The following is a 20,164-nucleotide window of genomic DNA, read 5'->3' on the forward strand; positions in this document are numbered from 1 at the left end:
CTATAAACCTTCCATTCAATGGTGGCTTCCTTTGGATTGCTGGTTGCAATCTTCTTAATGGAAGGAATTTCACAAATTCTTGCTCTAAGGGCCTAAAATAGGGTAAATATTTTGTTACATGAAATCCAAAGTTTGTAACACGGTATAGGTATTTTGGCTAAGTCCTAAGAAATGTTTGAACAGGATGTCTATATATTTCCTCTGTATACACTAGAGGGGAAAAAATGGACACCGAGAGAGAGCAAGAACTGAATTTGTTGACCTCCATCCTGACCACAGGTAGCCAATACAAGAGCTAAGGCAGGAAATAAGATATTTTGATGTACCAGAAAAGCAACAAAACATTCTGAGAAATTAATTTTCTAAAAATATTGGAACTGTAGTTCTCCAGTGTTTTAAGGGAGTGGGTTAATATTAATTTATAATGTCCCTGCACACTTCTGTGGACTGTACAGGATAATGATCTTGTTCAAATGGTTTGGCTCTGATCATTTTTCTACTGCAAATTCTCTCCGGACAATCGGCTCTGATGTTAGAAATGGGAGCCAGTCAGCATTGAAGGTATTTTTAACTATTTCATTTGTTACATTGGTAAGTTGTGCGAAAGAAATCCTACATTTTAACCTATGTATCATGATATTCTTGGAAATCCTATGCAATATGCTTACATTCTAACATTCACCTGAAGTGGGTATTTTTTAATTATAAAATTGTAAATTGTATTCAGAGAGTTTAATGAATGAATAAGTGGTCCTTAAAAACTTCATAGTAGAATATGTGTTTTATCTATAATTGTCAGTCATAAAAAGATTACAATCAAAAGATCCTGATAAAATCAGAAATGAGCGTTCTTTCTGGGCAATCAGGCAAACAAATATTTTTCTGTGCAAGAAAACAGCTCATTAAGAACAGAATAAAATTCCAAAGCACAGTAGCAACAGATCAATATGAGAAAAGTAGTCTGTCACTATACAAATGAATACCACAAATTAAATGTAAATGTACTAAAATATTGACATATATTTTAAGAGATTGATACAATACTATAGACACCTGTACATATATGTTTCAATCCTAAACATATTTAATTTGAGCACTTTTTATGCCATGTTATATGTAACACTGCTAAATCCTGGTTCGTTGTATATGCCACAATGGCTGAATTTGCAAACCACTTAGAATCAAAATCAAGGAACACACCATGTATGGTTTGGGACAACAGAAAAAGAAAGGAAAAAGAAGGTTTAAAAACAAAAAACTTTTTCATTGGTAATAAAATACAATGTTAGATAGAAAATGTTTTTTTTCTGTTTCTTGCTAAATTTTACTTTATTGGACTAGTAAAAATATTACTTCATACAATATAATGATGCACAATACCCTTTAAAACAGCAGGCAACTTTTGATAGCCAAATCACATTTTACAAAAAGAAAATGGTGGTGCTGGTGGTGGTGATTAAAGACAGCAGTGGCCTGGATAACTATCCTGTGACATGCTGAATGGTGAGACAGAATTTCTTCCAAAAGATTGCATGCTTGGTTTATCTATTAGAAGAATTAACTTTTTTCATTGACCCACATTTTATTTTCTACCAAAACTTGTGAGATCCTATTTTGGAAATTGGTCACTCAGTCTCAATATTATAATTTCAGGGAGGCTATTGAGTTGCCAAAAAAAAAAAAAAAAAAAAATTAGAGATTACAGGTAGTCTAGAATTAAACACCACTTTTTAAAATTATGATTCTCTTAGTGAATGTAGATCTTAATCAGTCAATATGCTTACATCAAATCCCTTTACAATCATGATCCTCTTTCTTTGCTATAACTGTCACTATCATCTACATAAGAAGCTATATTCACAGTCTATAATCCAGTTTACAAAGGTGGTGCGATACTCCTGCAAATTGTGTGTGTCTCTAAGGTGAAAGCATGGCTTTTGTCTTAGACATATTACACAATTTTGTAATTCTTCGAAATCATCAGAACAACTTGATGAAATCTTAAGGACTTGGCTTTAGCTGGTGATACATCTGGAGAACATTTCTCACAGTTTCCACATATTTAGCATCAGGGATAGGTTTCCGCTGGCTTCCTGGTTCCAGAAACTTCTTAATTGTGGGAATGTGAGTCATCCTTGTTTTAAAAGCCTAGCGGGGAGGATGAAAACACTTTCTTAGCATTAAACAATCAAAAAGCTACAATTATGACACAAGTCACAATATACACAGGTAATACCAACTACTTTTAATTCATTTGATAAAATCCTGTTCAATGCTCATGGCAAAGATTAGTACCATGGTTCTTGTTATACCTGTATTAATGAATGTTGAATTGGCATGTACTAATAAATGCAATTAAACTAATGCCTTTTTTGTTGTGTATCTTTCTGGGCTATTTGTTCATCTGTGAATGCCCTCAAGAGTAATTTTGACTCTGGGGCACTGCTTATCGAATAGATGCTCTACAGAAGCAATCATCAACAGAGAAATCTATTTTCTAAGGCATTTATGTGGTGTTTTACACAAATGGATGTTATATGTTTATATTTCTCCTGGGCTACTTATTAAATGCACTTTACTTAGTTATTTTTTTAACAAAAAAATAATAATTTTTAACCATTTAATAAGTTTGTAACCTGCCCAAACAACTTTAGTTAGAATAAATAGACCTATTTACACTAGTTTGGATAAAGTAAATGAAGAGTGTGAACATCAAGACTTACGCCAATACAACTTCAAATCTTATACTTAGGATATGAATTAAAAATACAAAAGCAATCAAAAGGAATGGGCGAAAGATGTCCCATGTTGTCTGGAAATGTAACACTTCTGTTTCAATGTTCAGAGTAATTTAACCAAGATTAAAAACACATAACCATCTCTCAAATAACCAGATTATATGAATTTATATGAATATTAAGTAAATGAATTTACTTAATATTGATTATAGAATTATCAAATTTTAAAAAGCATTTTATGCCGTTGTATCAAGCAGTAGTCTATGTTGAATAAATTATTATTGATGTTATTTTGTGGTCATGTATCGTACAGAATAGTTTCACAGAAGTTTATTATTTATTAAATTTATGTGCTGCCTAGCTTGCTTTGAGAGCGACTCTGGGCGGGTTAACTTTAGCAAGTTAGAAATCTCATCTGCAATGCAAAAATTTATAGAGGAGTACTTTTATTTTCTTCTTTCAAATGGATGAATAAGAAGGCTTTAAATTTAAAGGAATAGCTCAATTAACACTTTAATTATTTTCCCATACCTGCAATAGAGGAAATTCATTCAGGATAGTGGGGACTTTTTCCTCTGCCATTAAAATAGTTTCAAAGAGGTGTATGTCTGCCAAGCTAAACCGATTGCCAACAAGGAAATCTTGTCCATGATCCTTCAGCACCTGTAAGAGCAAGAGGAATAAACCAAATCTAATAGCAGCCACTCAGTGATCTCCAAGATTCCAGAGGAGAGATCTTCTAAGACAGTGGTTCTCAACCTGTGGGTCGGGACCCCATTTGGGGTCGAACGACCATTTCATGGGGGTCGCCAAACAAGGCTGTCCGCCATTTTTTTACCCCTTTTCTTTGGCCACACCCCTGGCACCCGGTGATGTATAAGTGGTTGGGGGTCACCACAACATGGGGAACTGTATTATGGGGTCGCGGCATTAGAAAGGTTGAGAACCACTGTTCTAAGAGTATAGTAAAAAATGAATGCGCCTTGTTTAGTATGCAAAACAAAAGTGTTGAAATGGTGGTTTTACTATATTACTCAGAAGGAACATCACAGCCATAATTTCTCTCCTTTTCATTATAGCAATAGCACTTAGACTTATATACCCCTCCATAGTGCTTTACAGCATTCTCTGAGTGATTTACAATATCAGCATATTGCCCCCCAACAATCTGTGTCCTCATTTTACCAACTTTGGAATGATGGAATGCAGAGTCAACCTTGAGTTGGTAAGGATCGAACTCCTGCCAGTGGGCAGAGTCAGACTGCAATACAGCATTCTAACCACTGCACCATAATAATAACAATTTATATAGTTATAAATCTCCTTATTTCAATAGTGTTGTTTATATAATATAATAAAATATTATTAACATTCTATTATTTAGATGGTATAGGATTTGAAAATAAAGTACTCTATCAATATTAATTATAATTTAGGATGTCAATATTCCAAGTATCAGACTGTTTGATTTTTTTTATCTAAAGTTGTGTATAACATTGAAAAAGAACCACTGAGATTCACATCAATTTTTCCATTTTTTGTAAAGACTTTGATTTTAAGTTGATTACTTAATTTTAAAGTCTCCATTGTATTGTTACTTTGGGGGGGTGCATCTTTGTGTGTGCATTTAATCATGTTAAAAGAAAAAATGGAGCAAATTTAATAAAATTTAAAATAGAAAATAAGGACAATAAAAAAGAACTATTGGATTTCTGACTTCCCCCGTCTTATGCATCAATTAATTTGCAATAATTGTACATTTGTACATTTTATAGATTTTGTCCATAATTCTTCTTATTGTTGTCTTGTAACTGTTTGCTCTGAAATTTTCATCATACAGTTGTTTGTTCCATCTCGTGTCATACCTAAGTAAACGTTTATACATGCACCCTCATAATTACTGCTGGGTTTGTTATGAGAGTTTCAAATTCTGCTTTTTCCCTCCTTCTTAATGTCCTGCCTTCCTTGTGAAGATCTGAGCTTATCCTTCTAGTCACTTGTAAATGTATCAACAATGGTATATTCCAGCCTTCACCAAGTAATTCTTGCCGTGTTTTGAAATTTGCAGAATCTAAGTCAAGTGTGCCCAACTTTTTGGCTTGCCTGGACCGCATTGAGTGAAGAGGAATTGTCTTGGGCTGCATATAATATATATATAATTTAATTAATGTATATAAATGCACATAATAATGTTAAAAGCTTATGATCTTGTGGGGCCACAATTACTAGTTGTCCAGGCCTGTGAACCACAGATTGGACATGCCTGATCTAAGTGGACCAGATCTGTATATAATTACTTTTTGCACACTCTTAATCTTGGACTACAGCTTTTCAATGAGCAAAGAGGAGGCAGTTGAGTTCATAAAGTCACTGCTTAGAAGAGATGCAGACTTGTGACTCCTAATTAGCAGGACAGGATGTAAAACCTGAACCTCTGTCTCCTGAGTTTGCAAATGTATTGCAAACTTTGTCTTACTTATTGATCCGGATTTTGTTGGGATGTGATCGAATTACAAGGAAAAGAAAACAAAAAACTTTAGAAAGTTATTAGAAGAAAGCACTGAGAGTCATGTGGCAAGGAATCTGGCAACAGTCAACCCCAAAGCTAAACAAGATTGAACAGCTTTCTGAGAAACATCAGCCTTCAAACTGAAGCTCCAAAACTGGCTTCTTTCAAAGTACATAGGTTTAAATAAAATTGGTAATTGGGAAAGAAGTTACCTGCCATGAAATGGGCTAGTCAACAACATTGTTAATTTAGCAGCTGTAACATTTCCTAGAGTGCAGCAAATAAAGATCTATAGCTATAACTTCTAAATATGTATTTGTCTAATTCATGGTAAGATTTAAGCAAGCATACATATTTATTATGTAAAACAGGGATATACATCTTTTGAGAGTGCAGGACTCGGCATACCTCTCAAGACAAGCCCAGGCTTCAGACGAAAACAACAACACTACATATCCCTAGTGTAAAGCAGAGATGAGGAACTGATGCTTTCCAGATGTTTTAATTCCTTCCAGCACCTCCACCCAGGCAAGAGATTGTTGGAGTTGCAGTGCACCTGCAAAACATGTGGAAGCTATGGGGGTGATCCTTGATCTAAAAACATTTCTTTATTAACACTTACTTTTTCATAAACTGGAAAATATCTTTTTGTTGCTTTTTCTTTAATAGTAACAAGTTGGCGCTCTTGATCCTCCGGTGACAAGAAAGGGAATGGCAAAATAAAGAGAGAAAGGTCTGTTGTTCCTTCCACATACATGTCAATCCTAAAAAGACAGAGTATCATGCATCAGTTTGAGCGCTCATCTTACGATCTATCACGTGTGGGTCAAAGTCTTGAGTCCTGTTTTCAGAATGCCCTCTAAGCAAGCAATTTGCCATCATGCCGAAGTAAAGAACACATGACAACTGCAATAAAATCCTAAAATAGGTATTCTCTGGTTAAAAAAAAATAGAATATCCCAAAATGTTATCTTTCTAAATGGCTGTACATGGACAAATTTTTCAGGAAATGTATTTAACCAGATAGCTTTACTGGTCATAAGTAATATCTAATCAAGGAGTTAAACTTAGTCTGCAGCTACTAGAAGTTTATCCTTCCTTGGATGCTAGGTGACCAGTGGCAAATGCACAGCGGATGGCTACAGTAGCTATGCATAGCCCTGGGAGAAGTTCATACCACTTCAGTTTCTCTAATTCAAATAACTAAAGGCACACACAAGGAAAGTTGCTTTTCAAGGACCAGCCTTGGTAAATTTTCTTTTGGCATTAAGCAAAGAAGTATTCTGATAACCCTATCCCAATGGTTGACCTACCCACAGCTTGCATGCCAACGTGAGGTGGTGTACCTGTACATTGTGTTAAGTTTGTTTAGTGACAGACATGCATAGTTCTGCCCAACAGCTCCACCAACAACTGTCCTACGTGCTGTGCTCCCTTCAGCTTTATCTTCCCAGAAGGAATCGGGAGGGAAACATACAAACAAACATGACAGCCTGGCTGACAAAATCACAGATGGTTTGTTAGCTGCATGGGCCTGCAAGCAAAAGTAGCATGTGTTGCTAAACAAGCCTTATGGTTTAACATAGTAGACTAGCCCACGTGGTATTTAGAGGAGTGGGCTACAATTTATGTCAGTGAGAAGGATGCTCTTATGTGACTGAATCAAAGGCAGAGACAATAGACAGGGCTCCAGCTGAAATTTCAAGCATAGCTAAATACAGTGGGGACATTACAATGCTCTGTCGCTCATGTTCATCCCATACAAGTTGTACTTCGTAGCAATGTAACGGAGGATGGCCCTTGTCTGTACCAGCTTCATCCCATCCATTTCCACCATGGGTGTTTGCTGAAACAGGAACAAGCCATCTTTGGAGAGAAGAAAAACACAGCAGATATAAAATATTCTGCCTACAAAGCACATATTTACTTTCAAAACAGAAGCCAGGAGAAGCCAAGGTCATTTTATTTTTGTTCCGGCCTATCACTAGAATACTGATCTAAAGAAACTGTTCATTCAAGCGATATGGGGTTTGCTGTTCGGTTATTAGATCTGCACAATATATCAAGATCTCGTTATGCTCAATAAAGCAATAAGAGTGGTTTCACCCAATATGCTAAGGCATAAAACATGATTTACAAACCACAACGGATTTCACACAACAAACAATATCATTATTTAATGCACTACATGAACCCCCCCCCCTCCCAGATTTCTGTTTAGACAAAAAGAGAGTATCACTGAACCTTACAGCTGTCTACCAATATTATATCTGGGATCTTAACACATCGGATTTAAGGAATGTGTCAAGAGAACAAGCTGCCCTTTTTTATAAAGAGCTTATTTAAAAAGTTACAGGACAAAAATGTACCTGTATATTTCCAAGTGTTTTCTGAAATATGATATCTATTCCTTCATTTTTCAAACAGGATTTCTCCCTCAATTGCAATTTAAAAATGTGGAAATGCTTATGTTCTCCTACAGTCTCATTCAATTTGTTATTAGAATAAACTTAGTTTAATAATACAAACAGATACGTTCTGTGTCATACTGATCATCCAACCAGAATTGCAAACAATGTTTTGAAGTATCATTCAGTTAAAGCTGTCCAAATAAGGCAGTAAGTGTAGCATTCAAGGCTACAAAGAATACAGCGTAATGTTCCATCTGTATTACAATTCTCTCCCTCGATTACAATAAAACATAAAACCAGGGATATTTAAAAGGCAAAGAAACAAAACACAGACACACAGTCACTAAAGACAATTAAAATGAAGATTTAAAACTCTATTATAAATAGTGTATTTTTTAGTAAAATGAATAGGTTAAATCATTGAGACAGAATTGCATTCCAAAGACAGGGCAACAACACATTCAGTCCCTGCAAGAACATCCATCAGCCAATAAAAGTTGCAGTTATTCTAAATATAGAGTCTTGCAAATTCTTAACATGTGTTGATGGAGGCTTCAGATGGTAACTTAAAAAATTTAAGAAACATAGATTTGTTATACAGAACCTGATGCTTTCCCCCCAACAAATGTAAGATAATTTACACCCTCAAAGGCAGGGATCCTTTGCCCTTCCAGATGTTGAGTTACAGCTCCCAACCTGGCCAATGGTGAAGAATGTTGGGAACTGTAACTCATCATCTGGAAGGACACAGAATCCCTGCCTGTGAGAATGTAAATTATCCTATATTTTTTGGGAAGGAAAGGATCAGTTTCTGTATATCAAACCTATGTTTATTATATTTATGAAGGTACCATCTGAAGCCTCTAATGCAGTGTTTTTCAACCTTGACAATTTTAAGGCAAGTGGACTTCAACTCCCAGAATTCCACAGCCAGCATTGCTGGCTGTGGAATTCTGGGAGTTGAAGTCCACATGCCTTAAAATTGTCAAGGTTGAGAAACACTGCTCTAATGTTAAGAATTTGCAAGATTCTATATTTAGAACAGGGGTGTCAAACTCAATTTCATTGAGGGCCGCATCAGCATTGCGGTTGCCCTTGGGGGGCCAGGTGGGTGTGGCCAGGGTGGGTACGGCCTACTGGGTGGGTGTGGATGGAATGGGTGTGGCCTACTGGGTGGGCGTGGCCAGCTCTATATCATTTGCATCAAGGGTGTCTGTGGGGAGCCTGGGCAGGAGTGGGACAGATCTAAGGGTCTCTGGCAGAAAGGGATGGGACCAGGGCAGAGCCCATCAAGCCGGATATATGAAGTAGGCGAGGGCCATTTGCTGGCCACTTCCAGGCGATGGTCCATTTCTTCATTCCTCACAAAGGGTGACACCTCCCCAGCATGCACCCAGGGGGTGGGGGCTGGTTCCTTGCTGTTTCCAGAGAGCCTTGTGGAGCTGAATGCATTTCAGCATAGATGTACATTGGCTCCTGGCCAGCCTGGGCCAGGGCCAAGGCAGCGGGCGCCGTTCCCTGTTTCCAGGATGGCTTCGCAGACCACATGAAACCACTTCGCGGGCGGCATCCAGCCCCCAGGCCTTGTGTTTGACATGTGTGATTTAGAATTACCACAACTTTTACTTGCTGATGGGACTCATACATTAGTAATGTTTAGAACGGGGTTTATCAAGCTATGTTCCCTGGATGCCTTGTGTTGCACCAGAACTTGAAGGAGTTCTGTGAGAGGCTAAGGACCAAAAAAAAGTTCACTCAAATGGAGCAAATTTTCCATCACCAGAGCTTTTCCTCTTAATCAGGGACACTGGGATTTTTTTTTTTAACTAACAGGTTTTGTGGTCTAAAAAAGTTGGACAATCCCTGGCCTAGAAGGCCACAGCTTCCCAACCGTCTCCAGGATCATGGTGGATTATGGCTGAGTAAAAATGTAACTGTTTTTTTAATTAGGCATTGTTCTTCGGGAACAAGGCCATAGCTCTTCTCTATCACTCAAGAATTACAACTTCTATTTGTTTCCACCCAAGTAGAGATCCAGTGCCATTGATACAGCAAAATATTTGCAGTTTCATCACACATAACCTTGAAGCAGCTTCTCGTATTGCTCTCGGGTCTCCAAAAATTCCTCTTCAAACTAAAAGACAGGAAAAAAAAGATGCAGAGGGAATTGTCTTCAGAATTCTAGAACCCAGTTCATAATTGAATACAATTCACTGAGAAGAATCACTGAACTTTTGTCTACAAATAACCATAGCTGAACATCAAGTATCTCAGACCAGAACTGAATCATCGTTTAGGGAGGCTTGTATATTTATACTGAGTTAGATTTTCTCATTTTTGAAAAAAGTAAATTTTAGCAGGCCAATTTTTTTTATCTGAATCATACTTGAAATTAGGCAAGATTAGCTGATAGAATTTTTAAAAAGATAAAGCTTCATATAGGGTCATTCAAGTGCCTTGAAATTTGACTCTTCCCTCTGTAGTACAACCAAGAGTTTTAATATTCACTTTTTTGGGATTAGCATTATGCAACCCACACTATTAGCTACAAAAAGTTATAGTAGTGAAGGACATGCATCACAGGACAAAAAGATGCAATTGTGTTGTTAATTTTGTAAATCATGTACTGGTTCATGGTTCAAAATGCACACCCTATTTTTCAGCCTCTTACATGATCCTCAAAGTTGCCTGTTAAACACATTATTGAATAATGGAAGAAAGATTGCTGATATCATTTCAATCCACCTAAGTCTTCTGCACATCTCATAAACCTTCAGGGAAATCCTAATGTACAGATCGACTTACAACAGTTCATTTAGTGACCATTTGAAGTTACAATGGCACTGAAAAAAGTGACTTATGACCATTTTTCACACTTACAACCATTGGAGCATCCCCATGGTCACATGATCAAAATCCAGACGCTTGGCAACACCTATTTATGATGGTTGCAATGTACGGAGTCATGTGATCACCTTTTGCGAGCTTCACTTAACAATCGTGTTACTAACTTAACCACTCCAATGATTCACTTAACAATTGTGGCAAGGAAGGTCATAAAGTGGAGCAAAACTCACTTAACAACTGTCTTGCTTAGCTACATAAATTTTGGGCTCAATCGTGTTGTAACTCGAGAACTACTTATATCAGGGACTTTACAAAATATTTCTAGTGCTTTAGGTATAAACTTGAAACCTCAACAAACTGGGGACAGAAAACATCACTTGAGCTTTAAAAGCCACTCACGCAGGACTATGAGAGCAAAAGAAAGTAAAGCATTGGGATTCGGTAGAAATCTAGTTAGAATCATTAACTATGCCAACTACTTAACATAGTAGTTAGGGTGTGAGGGTTGCAGCTGGGAAGACCTTGCAGCTACAGTACGCTAATGAAGAATAACAAGCCTCATTCATCAGTGCACTGGGATGAAGGCAACATCATAGAGATGTGGCAGGGGAAAAAATGGTGTTACAAGGGCATGCTTGTGCCATGGAGAAAGATCGAAAGTTATGATTTAAAGTTCTAATCGTGGGGGATGGATGGCAAAGCCTTCAAAATTGCTCAAAATTTAAGCCAGGATTTCTCACACTCTAGAGCAGTGGTTCTCAACCTGTGGGTTGGGACCCCATTTGGGGTCGAACGACCATTTCACGGGGGTCGCCAAACAAGGCTGTCCGCCATTTTTTCCCCCTTTTCTTTGGCCACGCCCCTGGCAGCTGGTGATGTATAAGTGGTTGGGGGTCACCACAACATGGGGAACTGTATTATGGGGTCGCGGCATTAGAAAGGTTGAGAACCACTGCTCTAGAGAGCTTTGTTGTTGAGAGCGAGAGGGTAGCTACATCTCCGGGCTTTGGGTTCAGAACTGCGAACATGTGTTGGGTACACTTGCAATAACACTGCTGAAAAGCATTTGCTCATGGCCAAAATGGCGGCCAAGGAAACATACATCTATAGACACTATGTCCCTGTTGCCTTTTTTCTCTCTTTACCAATATGTGCCTATTAGGCTTTGACCTCTGTTAACTTGGAGGCAAAGCAGGCGACTGAACTAACTTTGGCAAGTTTCCTGTTTTATTCAGTAGCTTTCTGTCGAGTCAAGGATTTGTGGATTGAATAGTAGCTAAAGACTCTTAGAAAAGGCAAGAAAAATTAATTACATGTAGCCCTCACTTAATGATGGACTGGCAACTCTGTCGCTAAGTGACATGGCTATAAAGTGTGACAACACAGGGCTGCACAACGTACAATGGCAGTTCCATTTGCCATCATTAGGCGAACCCCATCATTAGGCAGCATCTCACAGTCATGTGATGGCCACTTGTGACCTCCTGCCAGCTTCCTCCTTGACTTTTGCTTGTTAGAAACCAGCAGTGAAAGTTGCAAAGGGTGACCAATGTACCTGGACCACTTCTTATAGCCTTGCTGGCTTTTCTCCTCTCCAGACTAGACCTGAGCATATTAAAAAAACACAACATTCTGAAGGTTCAGTCCTTTTAGGGGTGAGAGTCAAGTGGAGAAGGTTTCAGAGAGCAAAATAGATCCTTTAAGCCAGAGTTCCCCAACTTTTCTGGTTTTGTGACCCAGTGAGGTTGAGGGAGAGGGGTTGATTCTATGTGAGCCGTGGGCAAGTGCATGTGCATGCAGCTATATATGGAGCACGCACGAGCTTGCCTGCTGCTCACGCAATTGGGAATGTGTGCGTACGCTCATCCGCCACTTCTGTGGCCCAGTTCCAAACAGCTCATGGCCCGGTAGTGGGCCACAGCTCGGAGGTTGGGGACCCCTGCTTTAAGCATTGCACTTTGTTCCTCAATGTTACCTGTCCTCCCACTACAGGGTATTCCGTAGATCGCCCATCTCTAACTTGGAATTGAGGATTCTGAGGAAGCAAGGGCATGAGAGCTGGTATGTAGGGAATTTGCAGTATGGCTGTTTGGATTCTTAACAAGCATTAGCCTTTCCAAAACCCAAATAATTCCTGCTGCAAAAACGGAAAAATTGACAAAGGAAAAAAGCAGTACATAGACGAAAATACCAGCAGGGTTACTAGGAGTCAGTTCTATTGTGTTTAAGCTTCCTGAAGAAAAGCACATGATACGGGGCCACAACAAAACAACAATCCTTGACTCTATAATTGCTCATTTAATGACAGTTCAAAGTTATCATGGCCTCAGAAAAAGTGATTATCCTCAAAATTACGACTATTGCATTGTCATCATCATATGATCACAATTCAGCATTTGGCACTTGGCAACTACCTCACGTTTACAAACATTGCAGTGTCTTGGAGTTATGTAATTGCAATTTGTGACCTTTCCAGACAGTTTCTGACAAACAAAGTCCATTGGGGAAGCCAGATTCACTCATCATCATTAAGCATGATTCGCTTAATGATGACCAATGATAAAAATGGTCATAAAATTAGGTCTGATCACATGATGACTCACTTCAGAACTTAGCGACCAAAATTATGGTCCCAATTGTGGTAGTAAGTTGAGAACTACCTGTAGATCTTTCCTTGAAAATGGTTTGATTTTTTTTCAAATTCCGAAAGATTTTTTTCACAGAGAAAAAAAATATGGCAAAAATATTCCAACAGCCTTCTGGGTCCATAAATAAGGAAACACATAACATGGGTGAAAGAGTGGATAACACTTAGAAATAAAAGGTTATTGTATTTAGAGGGACATGATTTACAATTGGGGTGGCATGCTTTCTTATGGTACGGGAAAAACAGTCCATAAGTACTTTCAAAATCATTTTATAACAAATGCCTTGTCAGCAGTACGGGAAAAAAATAAAACTAAAATATATTTAAAAATTCCAGGGTGGTTATCAATGATGGAGGTATTTATACAGCCGAACTTGGTAGACTTTGAAAAAATATGGACATATAAAGATATTCTAGATATTGATGGGAAATTAAAATCTAAACAAGAATTGGAAAATCAGGGAATTAACTTGTCCTAGTGGGCACATTTACAGATACAAAGTAGATATGAAAAAGATGTAAAAATGTATGGATTTTACAAGGATCAAACTGTGTTTGATAAGATTTTGTTAACCTCAGATGAGAAATTAATTAAGAAAATGTATAACTTTTTGTTAATTTTGGATATGGAAAGTAAACAAGTGAAAGAAACAATGACAAGATGGGCAAAAAAATTTGGCTATAATATAGAATTAGAAAAATGGCAAATGTTATGGGAGAGAAACTATAAATTAACAATGTCAATTTCATACAATTTTATAGCTGGCACCTACCGCCAGCAAGATTAGCAAAAATGTTTAAAAATATGTCAGATAGATGTTGGAATGTAAACGTAACATAGGCACGTATTATCACATTTGGTGGACATGTGGTAAGGCAAAGGCCTATTGGAGAAAGATACATATGTGGTTAGAAAAAATATTGGGTGAACAAGTGGATTTTAAACCTGAACTTTTTTTACTAGGTATTATGCCTGAAAAGACTAATAAGCAGAAATTATATTTAATCTTACACATCACTACAGCAGCGAGAATAATTTTTGCACAATACTGGAAGAATGAAGGACTGCCATCAGAGGAAGAAATAATCAGGAAAATATTGGAATGTGCAGATTAACTATGAGGTTGAAAGATAAAGACAGATTAACTATGAGGTTGAAAGATAAAGAAGATACAGACTACTATCAAATTTGGAACTTATTTTATTCTTGGCTAGAGGAAAGAATGAAGGATTAGGAATTGAATATGTATTAGCATAGCAAACTCCAGACAACTTGTTGATTGGAAAAATTAACATATGTTGATGAAAAAAAAAACAATAAAATCTTTATTAAAAAAAGGAAACACAGACCTCTACACCAGCAGCTGCTAACAACCACCGTATCTGTTCCATTCGGCCTCGTCCATTAAAGTAATACAATTTAGGTTTCTCAGCCATCGTTTCTTAATCTCCTGAGATGGGGGCCTGAGGAGGGAACAAAACAAAGTACAAAAAGTGATGAAGTGATCATTCTGTTGCAAGAGCACAGGAGAAATATGCAGAGTAAAAGCTAATTGATCAAATCAAGATATTTCATCAGACCCACATTTGAAATACAATTTTATTAACACATATACTCATACCACTTAACATAATCTTTGTTTTGTTTATGCAGGAAGAGACAATGACTCCTAGTACAGGAAAATCTGTACATACACTCTTACTTACTTAACCACAATGCTAGCATACAAAACAGTTTACATATTTTCATATTCAGAGAAATTTGGTAGAAAATAGTAGTTTGAGCAACATAGAATTGGGCCTCTATAAATCAACTGCTAATTCAGAAGTGATGTCCAGGTAACTTCTCACTTGATCCAGACCTGTATGTCAATTCTGTGTGAACTTCATTTAATCCAACTATAATTGTCCTGGTCTGGATATATGGCTGACCCATCTCAAAGCAATCTCTTTTGCAAGACTTGATTCTCCACATGGTCAAATACCTTACCTTTTAGTAACCTTTTCTAAACTGAGCATAGGAATCTGAATCTGTTACTTTATGGGCAAAATTACGATCTTCAAGTGTGTTGTGATACTTAAGCAATGCAAACCGAAGCTTTTTGCATGCATTCAAGTCAGAGACTCAACCCAAAAGCCCTATGGTTACAATAATATTGAGAACTGGCATATATCTAGATGAACTACAGCTGCACTCTTGAAAGTCCTTGAAATTCCCTGTCTTTCTGTATCCAGAATGACCATTAATGATTCAGGAGAGAGGATCTCAAAACATAACTAAATTATTACAGTCAATCTATTCAGCCTAGCATAAAAGTCACAAAAAAGGCAACTCGTCAGCCATTTTCTAAAGCCCTGTCTAGACTGAATGACTGGAAAGCAGATTTATTCCTGTAGAGCTCTCTGATAAGAAAGGTATGAAAACAGCCCACTGCTTTACAAAGCCTGGCAGCAACATGCCTAGATAACAAGGAAGGGAAAACTCATAAATATATGTGAACTTAACTTGGAAAGCTTGGAGCTCTAGTGGTTTCTTCCAGGTAAACACTTAGTTGCTTCCTCTAGCTCAGACATGTCAAACACAAGGTCCGGGGGCCGGATGCAGCCCGCGAAGTGGTTTCATGCGGCCCGCAAAACTATCCTGGAAACAGTGAGGGAACGGCCCCCTCTGCCTTGGCCCTGGCCCAGGCAGGCCGGGAGCCAATGTACAATTTTGTGGTGGCCATCTATGCTGAAACGTATTCAGTCTTAGCTTCATAAGCCCCTCCCCCACATGGCCTGAGAGGAACAGTGAGGCTCCTCCAGTGGACCATGTCTTGGCACTTGCCCCGGTCCCACCCCCTTCTGGCAGAGACCCTCAGATCTGTCCCACTCCTGCCCAGGCACCACAGGCACCCTTGACGTGAACGGTGTAGAGCTGGCCACACCCACCCAATATGCCACACCCACTCTGGCTGCACCCACCCTGGCCACCCCTACCCGGCCCCGAGGGCAACTGCAATGCTGATGCGGCCCTCAATGAAATTGAGTTTGACACCTCTGCCCTAGCTCTTTTTGCTTGCAGATCTTGCAGGAAAAGCAGAAACTCCCTTTGAAACAAGTATAAGAAAAAAAAGGATCTACTTTCTACAGCAGCGCTCTCCAAACTTGGCAACTTTAAGACTTGTGCAAGCTACAACTGTGTCAGGAAGAGATTGGCAAGCCAGGGGGAGAAGTTAAGCAGGGAATTAGTCTGGAATCCTTATATAAGGTACAAGAGGGCAAGGTCTGACACCACCACCACCCTTGAATGAACCTTATCTAGTCTGGCCCAGATGCAGATTGCCAGTCTGGGAAGATTCCTATGTAAAAGGCATGAGCAATAAAATAGCTAATTGAACTCTTCAGGTATGGATCTTGTTCACATCTAACATTAATCTTCTCAGACTCATTACCTGCTTGACTCTTGCCTCTGGCTCGCCCAATCTCTCCCTGACAATCTGGTGCAAAATGCAGTAGTAGGGGCAGTTATGTGTACTCCTTGATCACTGCCTGATAACACCTTTGTTCAACAAGTTCCACTGGTTGTCAGTTTGCTTCCAGGCTCAATTCAAGAAGCTGCTAATCCCATAGCTTAGGGCCAGGTTATCTGAAAAACCACTTCTCCTCAATTACATCTACTCTTCCCATCAGGGTCAGCAGCAAAGGTCCCATAGGCCAAGGAATGTCATCTGATAGGATCCAGGAGGAGAGCCTTTTCTGCTGCAGGCCTCTTGGAAGATTCTTAAGACATTGTTTTGTCTTCAGGCCTGGGGGAATCCAGTGATTTTTATGGAGCCCATTAGCTAGTTGTATTGTTAAATATTGTATGGATTGTCCCCTCTGGCAAATTACATTTTGAATTGCTTTAATTGTTTTTTCCTAATTATTTAGTTATAATTCTTTATTGCTTTTTGGTTTTCAATTGTATGAGGCACCCAGAGTCAAATATGTAAGATGGGAGGCTATGTACACATTGAATCAAGCAATCCATCAATCGGTTACATAATTCCTGAGGAACAGTGGCAAAGTGTGACACTTGTCATATTTATGACACTGCGGTGGCAAAGAAGCAGAGGCTTTAGGGTAGTAATCAGTGGTCTGCCACTACTTAAGGTCGTCCACTGGTGCCTCAGAAAATCCTCTTAAGATCCGGCCACTGAAAAAAATGACTCATTTTTGAAAGTACAATTTTCTCTTGAAGGGGAGGGGGTTGTTTTAAGATTGGAAATGGGAGTGCCAGGGCTTTGTGAAAAACAAACTACTTCAATTCCCATCTGAGTTGAAGGGATGGCTATTGAAGCATTTTGTTTGTTTGTTTGTTTAAAGATAAAGATCAGATGCACTTCGTAAGCAGAAAGGAAGATCTGAAAAGGAGGTTTGAAGTCACCAGGCCTGCCAATATTTGCTCTACTCCTCCCATCATCTTCATGGACAAGAGTGATGGCAATGGGGAACTAATGCATGAAATAGCTATCTTGGAATTTAGAATTGGCTATCTTGGTGTAGAAATATTTTCTAGGCCAGAATGGAAAGGCAGAAGTATTGAACTGCTTTAGCCTTTGAAGCTCCATTAGCTGGTTTTACAGGGAATAACTACAGATGACTTTTTGTGTGACATCTAGGGTAATTTGACTGCACGGTTGAGAATAGCCGGTATGATATCTATAAAGCTCCAGATAAGATCTTAACTACTGTATTCTTTACAAGGAGAGAGAACATGCAAACAAAGCTTTTGAACAAAAAGTCTTGACGCATCTCAGTGGGAAGTCAGAGGGAGCAGAAGGGTAAATTCCATTCTAAATGGAATGCTAAATGGACCATTGCAAACAAAGGTCATCGCTCCCTTCATTAAAAAGTATATTATGAAATATAGGCGTGCTTGCTTTGGGGAGCTGATAAAACCAATATACAGTACTGTGTTGTTACTAAAAGCCCAGCCTAGTAACAACAACTCTTCTCTTTCAGGAACGACATCTAACTTCATCTGAATCAATTCGGTGCCCAGAGAATTCTTAAGAAACAAACGGGAGATGAGGAGAAATCAGATAAATGATGACTCTAAGAAAAAGCTTTTAAAACTCCTGCCGATGGTCGCGATGGCACTCTATACCCCGTTCCGCCCTCTTCACGCACAGAGAGTCAAGCTCCAATCTTGTCACGTGTTCACTTAGGGTTGCAAAGCCTACTTCAGAAACCCTCCGCCTTGTCGGGATACCCAAAGGGATGAAGCATCCGGTCATTTCTATATTTGCAGTTCCATCTTACCGCCCCCCCCCAAAAAAAATTAAGAATAGAATAGAATAACCGTGTTGGAAGGACCTTGCGGGGTCTTCTAGTCCAACCCCCCTGTTCAGACAGGAAAGCCTATACCATTTCAGTCAAATGGTTGTCCAATCTCTTCTTAAAAACTTCCCGTGAGTTGTTTCACTGATTAACAGTTCTAATTTCCTTCACTTAAATTACCTTCACTCAAACAAAACAATTCCCATTAACAAATCAAGCATTCGCAGCTTGCAATCGCAGCAAGCCCACCCTTCATTCATAGTGCTTCTTTTCTCTACAGAGTCAAGTACCTCTCCGAGCAGAACAGCACCTCGCCGTCCCTTCCCAAGCCTTCCCAGCCTCTGCTCCCGACGAGCCACAGATGGAGAGGGGACGATCCGTGTCTAGTTCTCGCTCCCGCTCAGCTTTTGGGAGTTGCCGCGGACCCAATTTATTCTGTGCCGGTACCCCTTCCTCCTCCTCCTCCTCCTCCTCCGCCGCCGCCGCCGCCGCAGCAAATTGGAGCCGTGGGCAGGGATGAGCCGCCAGGAGGAGGTACTTAAAACAGTTGCTTTGCATTTTTCTCAAAGCCTCTTGGGAACACGCTTAAGGATGACTAAAATGGACTTTGCAGTTACAATCATGCACTTTATTCACGGTATTTTTTTGCTAACGCACAAATAACTACATACACATACATATATATTAAAAAAAAATGCTAAGAAGTACCACCATAATTTCGAAGGTAACAATATTTTGCTCTTCATATAAGTATGAGGTATCCTCCTTACTTCGGATGTGAGGGCGATCTGGCTGCGACATCTGTCACCCCATTGATCGCCAGGGTTGATTCGGCTGATCTGGCTGGCTAGGCGGGTGTCCCCTTCCTCCCTCACCGCTCCATGTGCGTCCCTCCCGAAGCTGCGCGCTCGGTGGAAGAGGACGACCTTCCCAGATAGAAGGAGTGTACCGATCTTCGGTCAAGGGTATACGATAGCTGCGCTCCCCTGCTAGAACCTCCAAACAAGCTCAAGGTCCATTTGTAGGAGAACGTAGGGTAGTCAAGCTTCCAAGACCTCCAGACACATCCAAGTGAGGCGCTGCATGTGGCAGTTTGCCATTCTTTTTTTTTCCCCCGCTTTCACTGCTACAATTCCAATTCCTCTTCTGTTTGTATTATTGCTTTACTATATATAAAACATATATGAAATATATAATTAAAATAAATTTAGAGCAATTAATCCTAACTAAACAAGCTAGAACTAGATACAGAATTATCAGAACATTTTGTAAAGCTTAGGTTTTCTTTGGTTATAGAATGTATGCTTTTCTCTAGATTCTAAAGCTGCATTCTTCCTCCTTTCCAACTTTCTCCAAGACAGATCAGGCTGAGAAGTTGATGAGCAATCCTTGGCCTTGGCCCTGGCCCTGGCTGGGGAAAATAGCTTCCGTCTAAACTGCAGAGGTACAAGTGGCAGCATCCAACAACCACACACAAGACTCAACTCTCACTATTGTTACTGCCAAGAACTGACAAAAAGCACAAATATTCGTGGATTAACAGCTGCTGGCAAGGCAGGAATATACATTTGGTAATAATGATAATCAAGCGCAGAGGAAATCAGGAAATCCAGGCTGTTCAAATGAACATAAAAGTTTATTGCAAGCTTAAGCTCACCAAAGAATCTGAATTACTAATAGTCAAAGCAACTTGATGCTAGATAAGAGT

General features: G+C 39.1%; 1 protein-coding gene across 1 annotated transcript; it reads right to left on the reverse strand.

The window, feature by feature from the left end:
* Positions 1–766: 766 nt before the first annotated feature.
* Positions 767–18,925, reverse strand: LOC120306929 (glutathione S-transferase 3-like). The gene is made up of 7 exons (XM_039340992.1): positions 18,747–18,925; positions 14,503–14,616; positions 9,741–9,792; positions 6,981–7,113; positions 5,870–6,011; positions 3,270–3,401; positions 767–2,148 (listed from the first exon to the last, which is right to left on the reverse strand). Exons 2-7 carry the CDS (start codon positions 14,587–14,589, stop codon positions 2,002–2,004), a joined length of 693 nt encoding a protein of 230 aa, XP_039196926.1. The 5' UTR covers positions 14,590–14,616; positions 18,747–18,925; the 3' UTR covers positions 767–2,001.
* Positions 18,926–20,164: the final 1,239 nt, after the last annotated feature.

This window comes from Crotalus tigris, unplaced genomic scaffold (genome assembly GCF_016545835.1).
Source record: "Crotalus tigris isolate CLP2741 ecotype Arizona unplaced genomic scaffold, ASM1654583v1 scf7180000017764.6130737, whole genome shotgun sequence".
NCBI lineage: Eukaryota > Metazoa > Chordata > Lepidosauria > Squamata > Viperidae > Crotalus > Crotalus tigris.

What these genes read in the sequence shown, in the direction of transcription:
- LOC120306929 (XM_039340992.1), bottom strand. Translation starts at nt 14,589, where the DNA reads ATGGCTGAGAAACCTAAATTGTATTACTTTAATGGACGAGGCCGAATG. An exon ending in ATTTTCCAGTTTATGAAAAA is followed by an intron (nt 3,402 to 5,869) that starts GTAAGTGTTAAT and finishes TTGCTCTTACAG; the next exon opens with GTGCTGAAGGATCATGGACA. An exon ending in ATGAATTTCCTCTATTGCAG is followed by an intron (nt 2,149 to 3,269) that starts GTATGGGAAAAT and finishes CCTCCCCGCTAG; the next exon opens with GCTTTTAAAACAAGGATGAC.